Consider the following 19,980-nt stretch of genomic DNA (forward strand, 5'->3'; position numbering starts at 1 on the left):
TGAATATGATTCATGGAAGCCGAAAAGATTCATATAAGTATCACCATCCCATTATCGGAATAATAACATTTTAAAAACATTTTTGGTAGCCTTCCCTTTGTAATGCTCTTACAGTTGCAGAACTAAGGATACTTGCTTGATGTTTTTGTACAGTACACAGTCTTCTTTATACAGACCCAGCTAAAAATATATCTGACAATAGTACAGTTGTTATGGACTGCCAATTCAATGGTGGATTTGCATATCTTTGAATATTACTCAAATCAAGTTACTCAGACCTTGACTCCCAGCTGAACTTGTGAATTGTTTCCAATGAAAAGCTTGCTGTTTGAGATAACGAGACATCATAGGATCATCAAACATCCACTGAAGAAAAACAAAGAGCAAATTGCACATATAGCAATTTTAATCCATTCCATTTTAAATACCACAATAAATTTAATTTTCACAATAAATTAAATAGCCATATTTAGTTTACAAAATAGAATTACTTGGTGTGAAACCAGTATTTACAAACAATATACAATATGTACATCAAATTTTTGTCAACATACAAGCATAGAAGGGAGAGAAAAAAAAGACTTTCGTTTTGACACATGATTGACATGCTCTAAGTGCCAAGATGATCCATACAATTAAAAACAATAGTGCAAACTCACCACAGGAAATTTGAAACTATGTTGGCTGGATGAGAAATTTTCTTTTCAACACTACGAAAAGATTTTTCAAAAGAACTTAGCATCATATAGGGTATAATCACACAGCAAACTTATATTGGCTTTTCATCCATTTAATCGGCATAATTGTCCCACCCCAACTCATGGAAGCAGTGAGAACTATTCATAAAAATGTTATTTAGCCCCTTCTTGTTACCAAAATAGAGGTTTCCTAGAGAGCAGTGATAAGCCATTATAAGCCTGCAGCATAAATGTATTCTCTTTAAAGGGCCAATATTCTTTTAGAGATACATTATAATACAAATGCAATATTTCTAAACAATGTTTAGGAATACAATATTGCATTGCAGATTTTTCAGAAATGAATTCTAATTGCAGTGAATTAGAATTGCTATGAATTTCAAAGCAATATTCTGCCCTTTCTCCAGATACCTTTAATATTAAATTTTATGGAGCAAATAAGAGTGCTGACCCTTTGAACTGAGTAGCTGAGTTAATTTCTTTAAATGACATTTTCTCATATAATTGTACAGCATAAAATGATGCAATTATGCAGAGAGTTTAAATTTGACGTTATGGCGCTGTTCTGTAGAAAAATTGATCCCATCTTATATTTGGTCACACACTGCATATGTACAAGTACGCATGAAAAAAAAATTACTTTGATAACTGGGAGTATGAAAAGTGCATTTTTTTTAATATACTCTAATAGAGATATAGTTGCATATCTCCAGGTGCAACACACAGTGTTGTAGGAAGTTTATCTTAGGGCCAGTTAAATGTCCTCCCTGTGATCTGGTAAAATTTCTGATTGAAAGGGTGAAAGAATTTGCGCAATTTGGTAATGACAGAGGCATCTACCTCTGGATGGATGCGTCCTTTGCTTCCCGCCAGGCACTTGTTAAAGACAATGTTAAATCGCAAGCAGTAAAACCCTCGGGTGGCATTGAAATACAAATTATATTGACTTATCCTTGGAGGAAGATTTAAGAACTTTTCTACCAGCTGGAGTTCTGGCAGCGGTTCTGTAATGAGACGATCGCCATCCACAATATGAAACTGCTCAATGGGAAAGTATTTTAACCATCTCTCCAGATGCTTGGTGTAGATGCTGGTTCTTACTGCCTTGTATTTCGTGTTCACCTCACAGGTGTTAGGATCAATGGCCAACTTTTCAAATTTGTAATAGGTTTTATTCTTCCTTTCCTTTCCCTCCAGCACCTGAGTGTAATCAGAAATAGCTCTTGTTGTGGGTTCCCTGACAATGATCAGTAATTTGATGGATGAGTTCATTTTATAAATCCTTTCAGGGACCTCCTCTGTGATAAAGTATGCAGGGCTTTTCTCAATGGTTATTTGATGAGGATATGAAAATGGCATTTTTTTCCTATACCACTCGATGCCCTTGGCATAGTTTTCATCATTGTCAAAGAAGTGTATTTCTTGAGAGGCTTTGACCACTGCTGGATGGAGGTTTAGCATTTCTAGTAGCGCTCGAGTTCCTCCTTTCCTCACTCCAATTATTATGGCCTTGGGGATTTGCTGGACCAAACTGTGAAGTCGAATTTGCTCTTTGCTGGCATTACCCTTTCGGAATTCATGCAACAATCCACGCTTAAATTGTAGAGCTCTGAGTGGGATTTCATCTTGGCCATGGAGTCCAAATCGGCCTTCAATGGGGCAAATGGGTTGCAGTCTACAATTGGGATGAGCGGGGGAGGAGAAAAGAGAGGAGAGAAGGAGAGAAAAGTAGTTTGCATTAGTAACATTTAAATTCTACACATGTCCAATCAGAAGCTCTATCACTAAAGTTAATGGCGTATAAATGGGAATAGGCCACATAGCATTAAAGGTGGAGTGGGCATTGTGCTATGTGTGTATGAGTGTGTCTATGTGTGTATGCTCATTCATTTATCTCTCCAGATGCTTGGTGTCTGTTGTGGTTGGCTCTGTCCCAGCTCCTGCCCCAGGAAATGGGGAGGTGGATGCAGGGGAAAATTCAACATGTCACAGGCCTGTGTTATTGCCGACAGAATCAGTTCAGAGTTTAGTTTCCTCGGACGAAGAAGAAGGTGGGAGTGACTCGGCAGAGGAAGGCTTGGCACACAGCCCAGGCAGTCAATCTCCCTTATCGTCCCTTGATTCAGATGATGACATTTTGGACCCAAGAAAGCGCAGAATTATGCGTAGAAGAGACCAAGTAAGAACATATTACAGGAAATAAGCGAGGCCATCTGTGTTTGGGTGGGGCTCCAGTCATTAGGGCTAATGCTATAAATAGCAGCATGTGGGTTTGGCTGTTGTGGAAGAATATCTGATCAGAGTTCGTCAGGAATCTTGTGTTGCTGGACAAAGCAGAGCAGCGTATTTGTATTTGTATTTATTAGATTTGTATGCGTGTGTGTGTCTCACTTCGTTGGAAGAAGAAGGGGTGTGAAGTTTCTTCACAGCTGCTAGCTAAGTACTTAATGACTGCTTAAGGGAAATTGTACAGACTACCCAGTTGTTTTGGGAAGAGTGCTCTTTGCAATACAAAAAGAGTGCTTTTTTTATTATGACTTTTGTGATAAAGAACATTGTTTTGAATTTTCAAACGTGTGTCTGAAATTTGTACCCTTGAATTTTCGGGAGGCTCCTACCAGAGAGCCTGGCAGAATAGTGTCTATGTGTGTGTGCTTTACCTTGCAGTGAATAATTTAGGATAGCAATCAAAATTAATGAAATTAACAATAAATAATTAATGTATAATGCATTTTAGGATGATACCAGTGAAGGGCTACCAAAATTTTCACTACATACTGTGGGTGTGGCTTATGCAAGATGCCCTGAATTTTCTTTCAAACTTTCAGTGTAAATTGGGTGCTCTGGGGTGGAGCTTCATTTTCGCTACCCTACTGCGTCCCTTACTCCCCCCCGTACAGGCAGTTGCCCAGCCCTGGATGATTCACATCGTCCTATTCAGAAGGCAAGATACTGATGTCTATTTTCATGGCAGGAATTTAATAGACAATATACAATTTGTTGGCTCACTTATAAACTAGCAACCCCCCCCCAAAAAAAAAATATATGTATTTTTTCTATTCTCAGAAAGTTCCACATTTATCCATATTTTGTTTCCAGTTAATTTTGGAAGATCGGCATGTTTTTGGCACTCATATATGTTAACAGCATTCTGAAATGAAGGCAGTGTTATATCTATATCTATCTATATTCTCTCTTTCTCTCTCTCTTCCCCTCCTCCCTTCTCCCCCCTGCAATTTATAAGATAGGTATACACACACTCAGTTGTGGAAGCTTGCCTTGGATATACCCTTATGTAATTTGGAACAATTTGAAGCCTACTTTTTGAACCTGGATTTAAACCTATCAAATGTAAAAATTCAGGCAAAATAAATTGCTTGACTATTCCTACATTAATATTTTACTATGTATTTACTGTCTCAAAGTGAATGAAATGGTCTACAAAAGTTGAATGTTAATGTAATATTTGAGATTTTTATTAGTGCAACATGGTAAAATTAGAGGAGAAAATATGTATTTGTATATGCATGTATATTATTGATATACTTGCAAAGCATGTCCTCATAAAATTAAATCTCCATCTCATAATTTGCTATATTTATTTCTGTGTATTAAATATAGCACTGTGATGAAACTGTACTATATGTTATAAGCATAATTTTAAAGAAGTAAACAACTCTTGGCTGGGATAATTATTTTTACTTATTCTTGAAGAACTGTTTCAAAATCAACTGCTGTCCAACAAATATTAGCTAAAGCCAATAAACACATTTGTTTTAAATTATGTGCAAACCATTGAGATGACGAATAAAAAGAAACTGCAATCCAGATCCAATTGTAGTGCAGGTAAAAAATAGATTTTACTTTAACTCTTTGTGCTTTATTGAAAATACCAAGCTTGAAGCTCTACCTACTATCCCATTCCTTATATTAAGTATTTTTTCTATTTGGGATGAAGACGTTTTCAATTTTTTTTAAAAAAGGTTAATTTATCTCTCCATGTTTTATTCTTGGTAGTGGTGTTACCCTAAATGGAAATGCATTCATTTAGAAGAATTGTATAATATCTTATTGTGTAGTCTGAACTTAAAACAAATGTTGATAATTTGAGAACTAACTTTACTGCAAGTCACAAGTTTTCACAACTTAATAACCTGGGAGAAAAACATTTCATTTTCTAAAACCATAATATTCTTTTGCTTTGGAAAATTGTTTTTGCTTTCTATACAAGAATATATTCCCCTCCCCACCATCAGATTTAGGATTAAAATGAAGCTAATGAGCTTGTTAACCAGGAAACACACCCACACCCACAAAAAAAACATAATATTAAAAAGTTAACTTTTTATTTATGGCTCATCAGTTAAGATTTAATCAAATGCAAAAACCTTGATATTGTTACATTGTTCCATATTCTGTGCTGTAAGAAGAGCATGTCCCAGTCGCTAAATATATATTTAGGGAGGAACTAAGTCACACTCTGTACCAGTGAAGGGCTACCAACATTTTTACTACCACACTGTGGGCGTGGCTTATGCAGAACGCCCTGGATTTTCTTTCAACATCTTTCAGTGCAAATTGGGTGCTCTGGGGCGGAGTTCTATGCATCCCCCCTGGTCTGGGCAGTAGCCCACCCCTGCTCTGTATACTATTCATGTATTTCACATGCACTGAATTGATCAAATGCACTGAATTAATATTATTTAAAGCTAGGGTTGTCCAACCTTGGCAACGTGAACATGTCTGGACATCGACTTCCAGTATTCCCCAACCAGCATCAGAGTTGAAGTCCACAAGTCTTAAAGTTGCCAAGGTTGGGCACTCCTGCTTTAAATATTAACAGATAAATTTAAAACATATTTTTTGTACAAAATGATCAGAATTTACCTATGACACTTTTAAAAAACCTTGGCAACTTTAAAACTTGTGGACTTCAATTCCCAGCTTTGCTGGCTGAGGAATTCCTGGAGTTGAAGTCCACAAGTCTTAAAGTTGCCAAGGTTGGGGACCCTTACACTAAGTAATAGCTAATATTGTGTAAGCATATAATGATTCTGCCTCACTCTTCTTGGCTCTACATAGCATATCCTCCATTTCACAAAAAAACCCCACTTGCTTCGTATTCTAGATATCCATTGGTACCAGAACTTTCTTTTTTATCGGCTTCTTTTCTCTGGTTTTGGGGAGAAGTTTTAGGGTTTTCTTTGTTTTTCTAAAACAAAGTTAAGTTTATTGGGAAATTTTTCTACAGTTTTTAACCAGGATATTCTGGCCTCAAAATGGCAGGAAACCATGCCACCCTTCCTTGGTAGTAGAAAGGGGTTCTACAAACTATTGAGAAATCGGTAAGAACTACTGAGAAATTGCTGTTCCTGTCCATCTGAAGTAGAGCAGCCTCAGCACGGGAGTGTTATCAAATATGGGCCTTACAAAAATCAGAGGCTTACATCAGAGAGGGACTTAAATAGGAAGGAAAGTGTGATTTTGTTATTCCTTGGCTTCATTTCCTGACTTAATTTCTTCCTACCTAATCCTCTAAGCTCTTAGTTCTTCTGTAACTGTGGCTTTCTGTTGATTGATTAGTACTCATGCCACAATACAAGCACCGAGTTGTATAGATCCAGCAGGTGGCATACAGAAGGTATGACTCTAATGTGCCCAAGATCCTTGGAACAAACTTCCAGTAGACGTGGTTGGTAAATCCACAGTAACTGAATTTAAACATACCTGGTATAAACATATATCCATCCTAAGATAAAATACAGGAAATAGTATAAGGGCAGACTAGATGGACCATGAGGTCTTTTTCTGCCGTCAATCTTCTATGTTTCTATCTGTTCCAATGGGTGGAAGAGATATTACAAGAGATAGGATAGCCATATTTTTGGATCATCAGGATAGAATTCACTGATGACTACATATCCATCATGCACAATGAGAGAGAAAAATAAAATCATTCCTTTTTCCCATTAGCATATTATATATAGATCTGCTAGAAGTCACCATTGCAGAAGTTCAAGAGTCAAGTACTATGTCTGGATAATTTTATGACCATTAATAACATTTGTTGCTAGGCAAGCCTAGATTGGGAGAAAGGTTAATTAAATTTCATGCCTGAGGTCATAGGCCAAGTTCCAGCAAGAGACAAGAAGGAATTTCTGTCCACTCTACGTAACTACATAATTGCCTGAGACCATTTTGCATATCTTCACAATGTAGGATTTTGATGGTAAATGATGGTAGGAAACAAGCTAGGCTAGGCACATCCTTTCTTTCTTTGAATGAAATTAGGGCAATGATTCTTACAAATGTGTGAATGTGAGAAAACACAACACAATACCCCTCATTGGTGCAATGTAAGATTAATCTTTCATGTTGCCTAGCTGTGCATTTAGTTTATTTTCATTTAACCATTGAAAAATAAAGATCATAAACAGCAAACAAACAGACCAAATTCATAATTATATTAGAAAGCTGACAACTTACCTGAAAAACATTGTGTTCCCAATTGTTCAAAATATTTCAGTCTCTCCCAATCTACCTCTCACCTTTTCCTGCTTAGTAGGCTCATATAGCACTTAGTTTTCTTTTAAAAAATCTGTTTTATCATAAATGGAAGAAAAATATAGATGCCCCAGAAACCAAAAGGGAATGTTATGTCGTTGCCCAGGCAAAAGACAGCTGAACATTCCCCCATGATTTTTTTTTATATATACAAATATGTGCAACCCAAGGTAATCCACATAAAAAACTGTGTTTTCAATGTGCAGTACATTTGGGGACAAACAGCAGCTAATGGTGCAAGTCTTTGGCAAGAACCATTATGAAAAACAGAGGCTTAAATTTTGCACAATAAGGTGTATGTCTTTTCTGGAAAAACACAACAATCAATATTTTATTTTTTAAAAACTGCCACTCCCTGGTTTCATCTGCTAGCCCTATGGGCTGCATTATCTAGGGAATAATGTTATGGGCTTCATTATCTGTTATGGGTCTTAAAGAATACCAATAGCTCCATAATTCAACCCTAACTTACATTCTCATCTATTAGAACACTGGATGTTACAAGAGACAAAACTAACCTAATTGGGAGAGGCTACACAACCATCTTAACCTGTTAAGCCTGTAATCTTAATATGCACAAAGTGCCGGGGATACTGGCATGTCTTATACATATTGTTTCATAAATCTTATACATGGCTTGCAAACTGCATGGGCTGTGGGGATTATATATTTAGCATATGGGAAATGTCAGATAACTCTACACTTGCTAGACACAATGCAATCCTGAGAGTTAAATTGCTAGTTTATTCTGTTTGACTCTTGCTTGCTATCCTTGGTGCACTATGGGGAAGGGGGGGGGACTAGCTTTACACTGTAGGGTAATGGAACTCATATGCTGGGTCCCACAATATGATTTGCTGACACGGGTATAAAAACTGAGATAAAATTAAACTGCTCTACATGTATCCAGTGTCCAAATGGGAATCCCTCTGGAAGTTATACAGTATATGCTAACTAGCATTCCAAATGAAGAAAGGTAAGTCCTAAATGCATTAAATAAGTAAAAATCAGATTGGCTTTATTTTATTTTTTTCAACTAGTGACTTGAATTTTTGTATAACTCATGTGAACTTGGCATCAATCAAGTGGATCTATGAAATAACACAAGCTATAATTGACTAAATCCATGCAATGTTTATGTTTGCTTCTTTACCATCTACAGTAAATACAGTTGCAGCCTGGAATTTTGAATGGGGATTTTACAATACTGTACATAATTTTAATTACCATTTTAAGATACTAATTGCCTCCAAATGGGTTTCAGAAAGCAACTTTGATACATAAATCTTTCATCAAATAGACTTACTTTCTTTTAATTCTGCCATTTCTTGGAGCAACTTAACAGTCATAAAACAGAAAAAAGGATTTGATAATTGAGTCTTAATTCCATATTCTATATGAAATTGAAAGTAAGTTGTTTCATGTAATTCAAAGCCAACGATATTGGGCATTAACAGGAATAATAAACAGAACTGGCCCTAGTTTTATATCCCACAATTGCCCTGAAAATAATTATTTCCAACAAGATATTTTCATTCACTATATCCGTCTCAAGGGGAATTTAATTTTTTTTCTAAAAAAAGATGACTTAAAATCTAATTAAGAGAGTTTAAAATTTGCTTTATATCCTTCAGCAATCTTTCTAGTACAAGAAGATCCAAGGCTGACAAACAAACTTTGCAGGCTTCGGCACAAGTTTAATTACCATCATACCATCTTAGTTGCTCACCCATAAATATCAGGAAAAAAATGTATAAGATTGTTTATTGAAAATGAAGTTAGCCTGCTATTGTGCACAAAAGCTGACCTACTGTGGTGACATATTTACTGTATGGCACTTTGCATTCCTTCTGAACAGAAATGCCGTTGCACATAGAATATAAATGGACATGCACCAAAGTACTGGGTTCAGCAAGCTAATGCTCCTTCAGTTTTCCCATGCCTTCCCCTGTCTTTATACAGAAGGAAACTAACAATGAAAATCAATACTACAGCTGATTGTCTTTTAAAGTGCTATCAGCAAGACAAAGAGCTAGAAACCTATTCAATTACATTCAAAGCTTAAGAGGAAATTGGAGTGGGTGGGTGGAGGTGGGGAAAGCACCTATAGCCATTTATAATTATTGATGTCACTGGGACATGCTAATTTAATGACTTACCTATCCAAGCTCCCAACTCTGGCAACTAGATAGAGAAGGCTTCCAATAGCAAGGCTGCCTAGCACAAGGAGCTTCTGTCTCAGCAACGCCTGCTGTTTGAATAGCATGGCCCTCCATCAATCTTCAGGACTTCTTCAGTCTGCAGACACCAAAAAATATAAACCGTTCTTGAGCAAGAGGCAACATACTGAGAAACCTTTATTAACAGGCTGTCAAACAGTTTCTGTTTTTTTTATATGATATGAAACTAAGAATTTACCATATTCCACGAATCCTGTAATTAATGGCTAACGTGCAAGATTTTTACCACTTCCAAAGTTAGACTTGCATAAAGTCCTTGCCAGGGTTTCTGTAAGGTCACTAGACATATCAGTTCCACCTCTTCTGTTAAGATTTTTTTGAGCAAACAATTCCACCTGCATTTTTCTGACATCAACATATTAAAGGCAGGCAGATAAGGGACACGGAAATATGTAAATATTTTGCTTGATAGCTTTTGTTTCAGGGGGAACAAATTAGGTGTTTTGATGATAAATTGCTTGTATGTGGGTCAGGTCAAATTATTAGAATGTGGGACTGATGACATGAATTAAAATCCAGTATGGATAAGCAAAAACTCCTGCACCACAAGGCTTTTACTTGTCACTGTTTTATTCATATATTGTTTTCCCCAGCAAGAGTTATTTCTACTGCCAAAGTCTCATTTACCAGAGCTTGGTTTAACTTCCCTCCAAACCGTCTACGATGTCCTTCCATTCTCCTTTGTCGCTTACCTACATACTAATTTACTTGTGAGTCACTTCTAATAAATGTGGCTGTCACTATAACATCTGGTTTGGTCCTTAGCTAGCTGGCTATAACATGTCCTTTGAGTCTGGGCAACTCAAAGAATAATTTTAAAACGGTGATAAAGCATTGGATTAAACAGGGATAAAAGGTTGGGAGAGACAACTTGGTAAGATTATGTTTTATGTGACATAATGTAAATGTTACAAAGAAATACATTTGTGTTTGGTTGGCCAAGAGGTAACACAAACATGTCTTAATGACAGAACAGACAGATGTAACATGTCTTTATATGCCTGATTGCCTGCATAGACTGGAGATAATGACTTTGGGAAATCATGAAGATGGTAGGTGATCATTTCAGGTAATTGCATCACTCAAATGTTTAAATTCCTGCTTCTAACATGTAGATTAACAGAGTTGGAAGGGATCTTGTAGGTCATCTAGTCCAACCCCACCTCGATGTGAATAAGTTCTAAATAGAATGGTTGATTTAATTCTATTATGATGTTTTAAACTGCAGAGCTACATTTCCAATCATTATTTTGATTTAAAATGTACTTTTCTTTTGTTTTCATAATCAGTTCTGACTCAGGAACGGGTTCCATTGTAATAAAACAAAGGGTATCTTCAGAGAGTCACAGACTAAAACATTTTAGCTTGATTCGCCTGCCCCTAAATTAAGCGGAGATGAAAATCCAAATGAAAAGATTTAAGGCATCTACAAACATATACAGTATGCTTTAATCAAAGCACAGATCTCAGATTTTCAAGTACTATAGGTTAGCCATAAAATAACTTTCCATTTCCAATATATCCTTGGAGTCCTCGGAGAGGGGCGGCATACAAATCTAATAAATTATTATTTAATTATTATTATTATTATTATTATTATTATTATTATTATTATTATTATTATTATTATATATATATACACACACACACATATTTTTCGGAGTATAAGACACACCCTTTTCCTCCCTTAAAAAGGCTGAAAATTCAGGTGCATCTTATACTCTGAATACAGCTTTATTTGAAGCTCCCCCCCCAGCCCTAACTAGGTGCTAAAGATTTTCCCAGCTCTTATCTTGCAGGTTCTTTCATTGTTACTCTCCACGAAGAACGTTTCCCAAGCTCTAAGTCTTTGCAGAGTTTTTTCATTGCTCTAACTTGCTTCAAGTACATTTTTTTTTGCAGCCCTAACCAGGTGCTAACGAGGTTCCCAACTCTTACTGCTTGCAAGCTATTTGATTGTTACTCTCTGCTAAGAATGTTTTCCAAGGCCTGTCTGGGCAGGCCTTTTTTTTCATTGCTTTAACTTGCTTCAAATGTTTCTTTCCAGTCTTAACCAGATGCTAATGGTGTTTCCAGCTCTTAACCACTTGCAGGCTCTTTCACAGTTACTCTCTTCAGAGTATATGTGGCAGTGGTGGTTGTTCAGCCAATAATACAGACAAAATATAGTACGGTATAAATATTTTTTACAATGCATACAATAGACTAACCAGCATATACATTTAGCTACATACATATTCAAGTCAAGCAATCATACACAGTTCTAAACGTACAGCAGCTAACCATTACTCTTACACACAGTTGCATACAATACCAATATTTAGCACATAGCAATATATTCTATTATTAGCACACAGCAGTATTAATCACACAGTTATATCTTAGCACACAGAAGATTAAGCACACAGCTATATCTTAGCACACAGCAATATAGCAAGCTTTATCAAGACTAACCACAATAGCCACCAACAACCAACAATACAATGCAATACAATATAAGAGAGCAGCACATCTGTCTCCCTTTTATGACTAATTATGACTAATTGCAGCCTAGCTCTTAAAGTAACATTATTGCAGCCTAGCACTTAAAGTAACATTATACTATTTCCTCTAAACATACATTGCTGGTTAGTTCATATAAACCCAAACCCAACCAGTGTAGTATGTAGTACTGACAATTTACACAACAAATTACAAATGTTTTCCAAACCCTGTCTTGTAGGATTTTTTATTGTTCTACATCTTTTATCTGTTCTACATCTTTTATCTGTTCAACAGATTTAAACTTAATATTAACCGCTCCAAACTTGACTGTAAAAAATATGACTTCAGTAACCAAGTTGTCGAAGTGTGGAATTCATTACCTGACCCAAACCCCCAATGCTTTACCCTAAGATTATCCACGGTTGACCTATCCAGATTCCTAAGAGGTCAGTAAGGGGCGAGTACAAGTGCATTAGAGTGCCTTCCGTCCCCTGTCCTATTGCTCTCCTACATCTCCTATACCTTTCTTCTATTCTTATATCTCTTCTTCTATTCTTTCATTGATATGTTCTCTTCTCTTCTCTTCTTTCTTAGATATATTTTACTATGAGTATATCCTCTATAACCGTCATCATGTATTTTACTATGTGTATACCCACTAAAACTCTCATTGTGTATTGGACAAGACAAACAAACAAACAAAAAAACAAATACTTGCTACAAATGTTTCTTTCCAGCCCTAACCATGTGCTAAACATGTTCCCAAATCTTACCGGCTTGCGAGATGTTTTATAGTTACTCTCTGCGAAGAATGTTTTCCAAGCCCTAACACTTTGCAGTTTTTTTATTGCTTTACTTGCTCAGAATTTTTCTTTCCAGGTTCTAACAATGTTCCCAGCTCTTACTGGCTTGCAAGCTCTTTCACTGTTATTCTCTCCAAATAAGGTTTTTTTTAAAAGCCCTAACCAGGAGATAAAATAATGTGCTGAAACTACCTAAGAATGCTAGCCTGATGAATAGCTGGTAAGCAGATTCTTTTCCCTATTTTCCTCACCCAAAACTGAGGTGTGTCTTATACTCTGAAAAATACGGTATATATATATATTTCTTCAATCCAATAAATAGCTTTTTTTCTTAGAAGGTAGAGTTTTAAGTAGTAAAGGTATTATTGCTGTGATTTTAATGTGCCATATTTGACACAGAAACCATTAATAAAAAAGAAACGCACAACCCTGAAAAGTTATGTACTAATTATTTTTAATTTAAAATAAGGGACATGAGATTAAAATGGCAAAAAGTGAAAAAATTCTTTTGGAGGTGACAAAGTAAGGTATACTGGATGATAAAGAAATGAAGATAATCACAATCAGATCTGTCAGATTCTGTTATAAGAGTTTTGTTGGGATTCTGACAGATGCCCTAATTAAACCATGAGCCTTGAGCCAAGTTTCAAAAGAAATCTAGTCATTTATTAGGAGCAACATGTTGGCACATACCCAAGTGAAGCCAGCTTGCTCCATGTAATTTACTGCTCAATTATGACTGTCCCCCCCCCCTCCTCCCAGGGTGTGTCATAAATCACATTCTCCAATGGAGCACTTTCCCAGACTGCAAAGATCTGGCTGTTGCCCGCAACCTGGGTTACTTGAGAAAGGTTCCAGTTAATCAGGAACAAGTCAGTTTAAGCCTCTTAATATTCTCTCCCTTCCTGGTACATAAGGAATGCCATTCTCTTTGTTTACATATTGATATCTGAATGTTTGCTTCAAAGCCACCTCATTGGCTCTCTAAAGAAAACAAAAGGGTATAATTGGTCCATCAGTGGTAATAAAACAGATCAAGTCTTTTAATTGTCTAGGCATAATGTTATAAACTATTACTTTACAATAATAAAGTAATGGAAACTTGGAACCAATCATCAGTAACTGAGTTTAAACATGCTTGGGTTACAGGCATGTCTATCATCTGACAAAAAAGAAAAAAGTAAGAATAACAACTAAATAAAAATAAAATAATAATTAATAAATAAATACATAAATTAAAAAGAAAACAAAAACAAACTAAAAATCCAAAGGACAGATTTTATAGATAGACCACTGGGTCTTTTTCTGCCATCAATTTTCTATGTTTCTATAATGTATTGTGAATCTGAGAAATAAGAATTCCACTTAACTTATCAATTGCAAGTGATTGTATTTCCGGTGCTTAGTAACTAACTCCCATTTACAACTGGTTGAAACATTATGTGGTCAAGACAGGTGACCATGATTTGTGACATTGTTTTGCCATTTTCTGGCAGAAAATGGCAAGAAAAAATAAAAATCCCCATCATTTCATATGCTGAATTCACTTAATATATGGATCACTTAATGACCATGTGATTTGATATATAAACATGGTGACTTTACGAACATCATAAAAATAATTGTAAAATTGAGACTGATCACATGCCTTAATTTATGACCAAAATTCTGGATTCATTGTAAACATAAGTCAAGCACCATCTGTAAAAATAGGTTATTTTTACTCATCATGCATATCAAATCTCAGAGATAAACTGGCTTTTCATACCTACGATGAAGCTAGGAAAACCATAAAAGAGCCTGACCATACCATGCTGGCTTTTAGAAAGGCTGTCAAAAAACTGGTTCTTTCTCTGGGTTTTTGTGTTGTACCCACCTGTTTGGCTGATGGTGTCCTTTTATTTTGGATCACCTTTTATTATTACTTATCAGTGTATGTAGTGTGATTTTGTATTCTTGCCCTTGTGTTTTGCTGAATTTTCTGAGTACTTTTGCTTGAATTGGCAACTATATAAACGTTATAAATAAAAAAAATACTGGAACTTTTACAGGATCATATAAGGTAACTTGATTCTGCCTTTCTGAAAGCATTTACCTAGTAGAGAAGATAAGTATACACCTCACTTTTCCTCTAAGATTGCCGCACCAATATTATTCACTCAATAACTAAATTTTGCCCTGAAGCTATGAAAATTTGATCTCAGCTCATATCTGATATATGGTTTTGCTTACGAAATCCATTACAACCCATTCCAATTCTGTTCCCTCTGTATCAAAAATAAATGTATTTTTTATTATTATGCAAGTATATCTAAATGTGTCAATTGTCAACCTTTTTCTTTACCCTGTTTTATGACTACTAACAAACAATTTTATTTGGTCTCAGCCAGACGAGGCATTTTAAATGCACCTCTCACATTTTCTATTTGATTATCTTTTCTATTTTTCTTAGTTTATGACCAAGTGTCTTATATTTTCCTATTATACGGACTGGCCATTAAGCATAATAAGCAATACATTAATGATTTGCCATTCTATGAAATATCTTCCAACAGCATTTTTTAAAGGGCTGCTGACTGAAAGTGCAGTGGTACCACAACACGTGTCTTCTCTTTTTTTAAACCACCTGTAGAAGGGATCCCAACAATTGTTAAATGAAGACTCGGTTTCATTTCTAACTGCCATGGTTAACTTAGTCATCTCTGCACAATCTGCTTAAACAATGGAATGATCTGTATATATTAGATCAGATACAAATCTGGTATAAAACCTTTCCTCTTTTTCTCCAATAGCTGTAAGAGATATTAGATATATAAATATGAAATTTAACTTCTAGTTCCAAAATCTCTATACTGTGATTTATTCAACGCTTGCTTCTACCTATCTATACTACTAATCTTGATCTAAGGTAATGCGCTAATAAATCTAAAACTAGTTCATATTCTTAACACAACTCCACTGTACACTCGCCCATTCTTTTCTCTCTTTCTTTTTCTCTCCTCTCTTTTGCTTCTCCTCTTTTTCTTTCCTCTTCTTTTTCTCTCTACTCTCTCTTTATCCTTTCCTTGTAAGTCTATATGTTTATTGATTGTTATATTTTTATATTCAGACATATTGTAATGTATTAGGTTTCAATTGTCAACTGTTATTATTGTTTTTTATGTTTTGTATACATGTAAATAAAAACTTTTATTTAAAAAACCCACAGTGTCTTAATTGTCCATAAGCATATATGTCTACCCATTAATTTAAGAATCTCCTTTTTACAGGGTGCTTTAACATGAACTATTCAGCGCCAGCAAAAGCGGAGACCTTTGTGCTTTGGCAACATTGACTGAATTCAGCCACTAAGCTCATTTGTTTCTAGCAGTCAGTTGCAAAAATGAACTGAGGTTTTTTTTTTGGTAAGGTGAACCCCAGCACAGATTGCGGGCAACACATTTCCCTATTAGAGGGAACTCTGGCTCACCCCTGTTCCTGAGAATCAGCTGGCTCAGCACGGCCATTGGGGAGCAGGAATGAAATAGGTAAGAAAGGGGTTGTTTTTTGTTGTTTGCAAGAGGATTTGTGTTTTTTATTTCCTCTTCACACACTTCTTTTCTGGGAAGTGTGGAGGGAGAAGGTTCATTATTTCAGCAAAGTGGGTCTGCCCCAGCAGCTGCAAAAGGATGCATTTTCTTAGAACTCAGCTCCTCTCCTTTCCCGCTCCAGCCACTGTTATAGCATTACCTAATTACAAAATTGATGATACGATATCGTGTTGTGACATCCCTCATTTTTTAATACAGGAGGAATGACGGCTTAGAGCCTGGCATCTCCCTCCCTGTGAAATTGCCACTGTTTTGCAAAACTGCCAAATAAACACAGCATGGACTGAAAATAAGGGATGAGAGGACAAGGATGCGGCTTACGTTTAATTTAATTTAATTGAAGGATAGATGAGGGGATTCTGTTGTTGATCTGAGAGTACATGTGCTTGGGCAAAGCACTGAATGGCTGGCTTATTTGCAGGCCCTACTTGTTAACAGGAGGGAGACAAGTAGCTGGTGCATTCAACATTCTATGATTGGCAAGTCTGCTTCACATGGTTTTGGAAGGACTGGAAATAACATGCACCCTTAAGTGTGCTAGTTATCAAAGAAAGCTCCACTAGTGGTATGAGCATTCCCCTCTCCCCCAAATTCCCCAGTGCACTTATTAGAAACATGTTTGAAAACCAGGTGAAATTTACTGTGGAATTTCCTCTCCCACTTGTACAGGATTTATAAGGCAGAAGAATCCTATCATAGGAACAACCTTGTATGTCACTCTAGTGCAAATACCATGAGGCGATGTCCTGATAGCCTGTTAGGCCCAAGCCCAGAGAAGACACAGTAAAGTTCAATCAAATCCAATTCTTTAGCTGCTGTATACCTAATGGACAGAATCTTGCCAAACTAAAGCTATAACTTTCTTACTTACAAAATATAACATGCGAGGTTCAAGTGTGGCTACCCTAAACCTCTTCCCCTTTCCTCCTTATCCAGTTTGGGTCTGTGTCATTTTCTTAATTTGGGACTTTCTCAAACTGCAGCCATAAAAGCTAAAATTAAGAAAAATTAAAATGAAACAACATACCAGAAATATTTTTGTTGGGCATCTTACAGGAAAAGTATAATAAGGGGAATACATATCTGATTTTACATGTGTTAACTGCAGCTAGAATTGTATTTGCACCTGAATGGAAAAGTGAAGAGATCCCTACAAATGAAAATGTAATTTAAAAAATATTAGAATGAGCAGAAATGAATACACTAATACTTAAAGTTAAGGAAAAGGAAGCAACTGAGTATTTTTAACAAGGGATTCATTTTATCAATGGTTAGCCAATAAAAACAGAAATCAGAAATATAGAAATATAAGAGAAGGACTAATGCTCTAAGGAAGAATTATTAAAATGGATATGCAAATATTATTACTATTATATGATTAATATAAATGTAGTGAATATTATTGTAAATATTATGTTTACTATTTCCTAAAATTATTTGTATCCAGACATTATTCACTTAGAAATGGATTTTTTATGTGCAATTTTAAAAATGTAAAAAGAAAAAAAATCCACAACATCAATAAAGCAATATTCAGAATGTTACACATCAAAAGTAACAAAAACATTCTTCTAAATAGTCACAAATCAGGCTCAGCTTCCCAAAGTTCAAGGGAAAAGCCAGGTTTTCCCTAGTTTTGATTTGATATTCCAGGAGCCCAATTATGGTATTTCTTGTCTTAATTAGTGTGATTTAATTCTTGGCTTAATTAAAGCTTAATTCTTGGTTTAATTAGAGCTTAATTTAGTCCATTCACTGAATGAATTAAAATTGTTCATTCACAGAGCACAGAGAATTTTGCTTCATAACATGCAGGAATAGGGACCCTACCCTACTGGATTTTTTAAAGGGGCCTATGGTCCTTTCTATAGTGTTTAGAAATAAAGGGTTTTTTCTATGTAGGAAAATTATCTGTAAAATCTGAGGAACTGCAGTATAACCTAAGGCTAGGTAGAATAGAAGGTCTATCTCAGACTGGGATGACCTGTACTACAGTTCACTGAAACCCAAATCTTCCTTGGAGTATTGCTGAGCCCTGGAGCCACAAGTTAGAAAAATACCTGCTTTCTCTGTAGACTTGTTTGAAGAAAAATATTTACTGTAAGTAATTGGAATTTCGCCTCTTCCCCCAAAACTGAAAAGTAAGATTTATGGTCTTCGAATATTCCTGTAGCCTAAGTGAATCAGAAGAATCTCTACTGTATTTCATTTGGGTGTTCTGATCAACTATTTTAGCAGGAAGCACGATAGATTCAAAGGTACAGTGTATATCAAAAATAAGAGTTATGCCCAAGAGAAAAACAAGAACTCTTTGCATCTTTCTGTCTCACCTAACATACCTCTACAGAGGTGTTCACAATACTATAAGATACAATAAGATTGTGTCTTACAGTATTGTGAACATCTCAGTAGTGGGTTCTAAATGCTTTTGCCAAATGCTTTTGTATGCGCAGTAGTGACCGGGTTGATGGCCTACGCCTCCTGCCACTGTCACTACTGGTTCAGAGACCGAGCCAAACCAGGAGTAACCCACCACTGGAACACCTCATAATGATGATTAGATGATGGTGCAAGAAAATTAGATAAACCCTAGACAGCAGCATAAATATTCAGAAGTTCTAACCTGTTTGCACTATAGTGGTGATCATCCAGATTTTTGCAGCTCAGGTTTCTTAGTTTTATATCCAGAATAAAAATAATGTCATTTTTTCTTAAAATCTTTCTATTTGAGTATCAGAGTAATCAGAGTATCCAAAGTAAGGAAGGCTGCTTGCAGTCTATTCAATACTAAGGTAGATAATAAGGCATGAAATTATATTTTAGTTGTGTTTAATTTCATCTGTATGTGACTCTTTATCTATTTTTAAAATTATTATATAACTTCATCTCCTTTAGCAGAAGGAGGCTCTGGTAAATGAAATAGCATTTGTAATACAGAAGATGAAAGATATGTCAATATTTACATCCCTATCAGACTAAAATGCTGTAATCTTAGTCTGATATGAGTGCAAATATTGTCACTACTTCTATTTGACCTTCCTGCCTAGAAATTAACATATCTCACTAAATCAGGCAGTTAGATAGTTGCAGATTAATTAAAATCTGAGAGCTATTTTAATTCAATTTTTCCTCTTATAGGAAAGAAAAAACAAACAAAAACAAACAAACCTGCTGCATTCAGGAGGATTTGAAAATTACAATGTATGTAAAAATCACTCAGGAGGAAGGTAACAATAAAATCATTCATGCTAACAATGTGTTTCAATATTACATTATACTTGCAGCAATAACAGTAGAGAATTCCTGGCATTGTTTTGCCAGTGTACATATACCACATAATACAAAGGAGGGGAAATAGTTCTAATGATACAAATAAAGGGAATTTTTTTCAAGCATTAATAAACTCATTTCACTCCTTGCATATGAATTACTATATTTTCTGATAAGAGGAACATTACATGAAACAACTGCTAATGAAGAAAAGCTGAAGACACAAACTAGAAGGCCATACATCATGGCTTAGGACCAGGTTACCTACAGGACCGTCTTCTGCCTCATGTATCCCAGCGGCCAAGTAGGTCCCAGAGAGTTGGTCTTCTCC

General features: G+C 35.7%; 1 protein-coding gene across 1 annotated transcript in view; it reads right to left on the reverse strand.

The window, feature by feature from the left end:
* Positions 1-388: 388 nt before the first annotated feature.
* HS3ST5 (heparan sulfate-glucosamine 3-sulfotransferase 5) overlaps positions 389-19,980 on the reverse strand; it is a 209,464-nt gene continuing 189,872 nt past the window's right edge. Inside the window, exons 3-4 of the mRNA XM_070739501.1 lie at positions 9,422-9,560; positions 389-2,373 (exon numbers count right to left, since the gene is read on the reverse strand). Coding sequence (XP_070595602.1) covers positions 1,443-2,373; positions 9,422-9,528 — 1,038 coding nt within the window. The 5' untranslated portion in view covers positions 9,529-9,560 and the 3' untranslated portion in view covers positions 389-1,442. The remainder of the gene's footprint in view (positions 2,374-9,421; positions 9,561-19,980) is intronic.

Source organism: Erythrolamprus reginae, chromosome 1, assembly GCF_031021105.1.
Source record: "Erythrolamprus reginae isolate rEryReg1 chromosome 1, rEryReg1.hap1, whole genome shotgun sequence".
Lineage (NCBI taxonomy): Eukaryota > Metazoa > Chordata > Lepidosauria > Squamata > Dipsadidae > Erythrolamprus > Erythrolamprus reginae.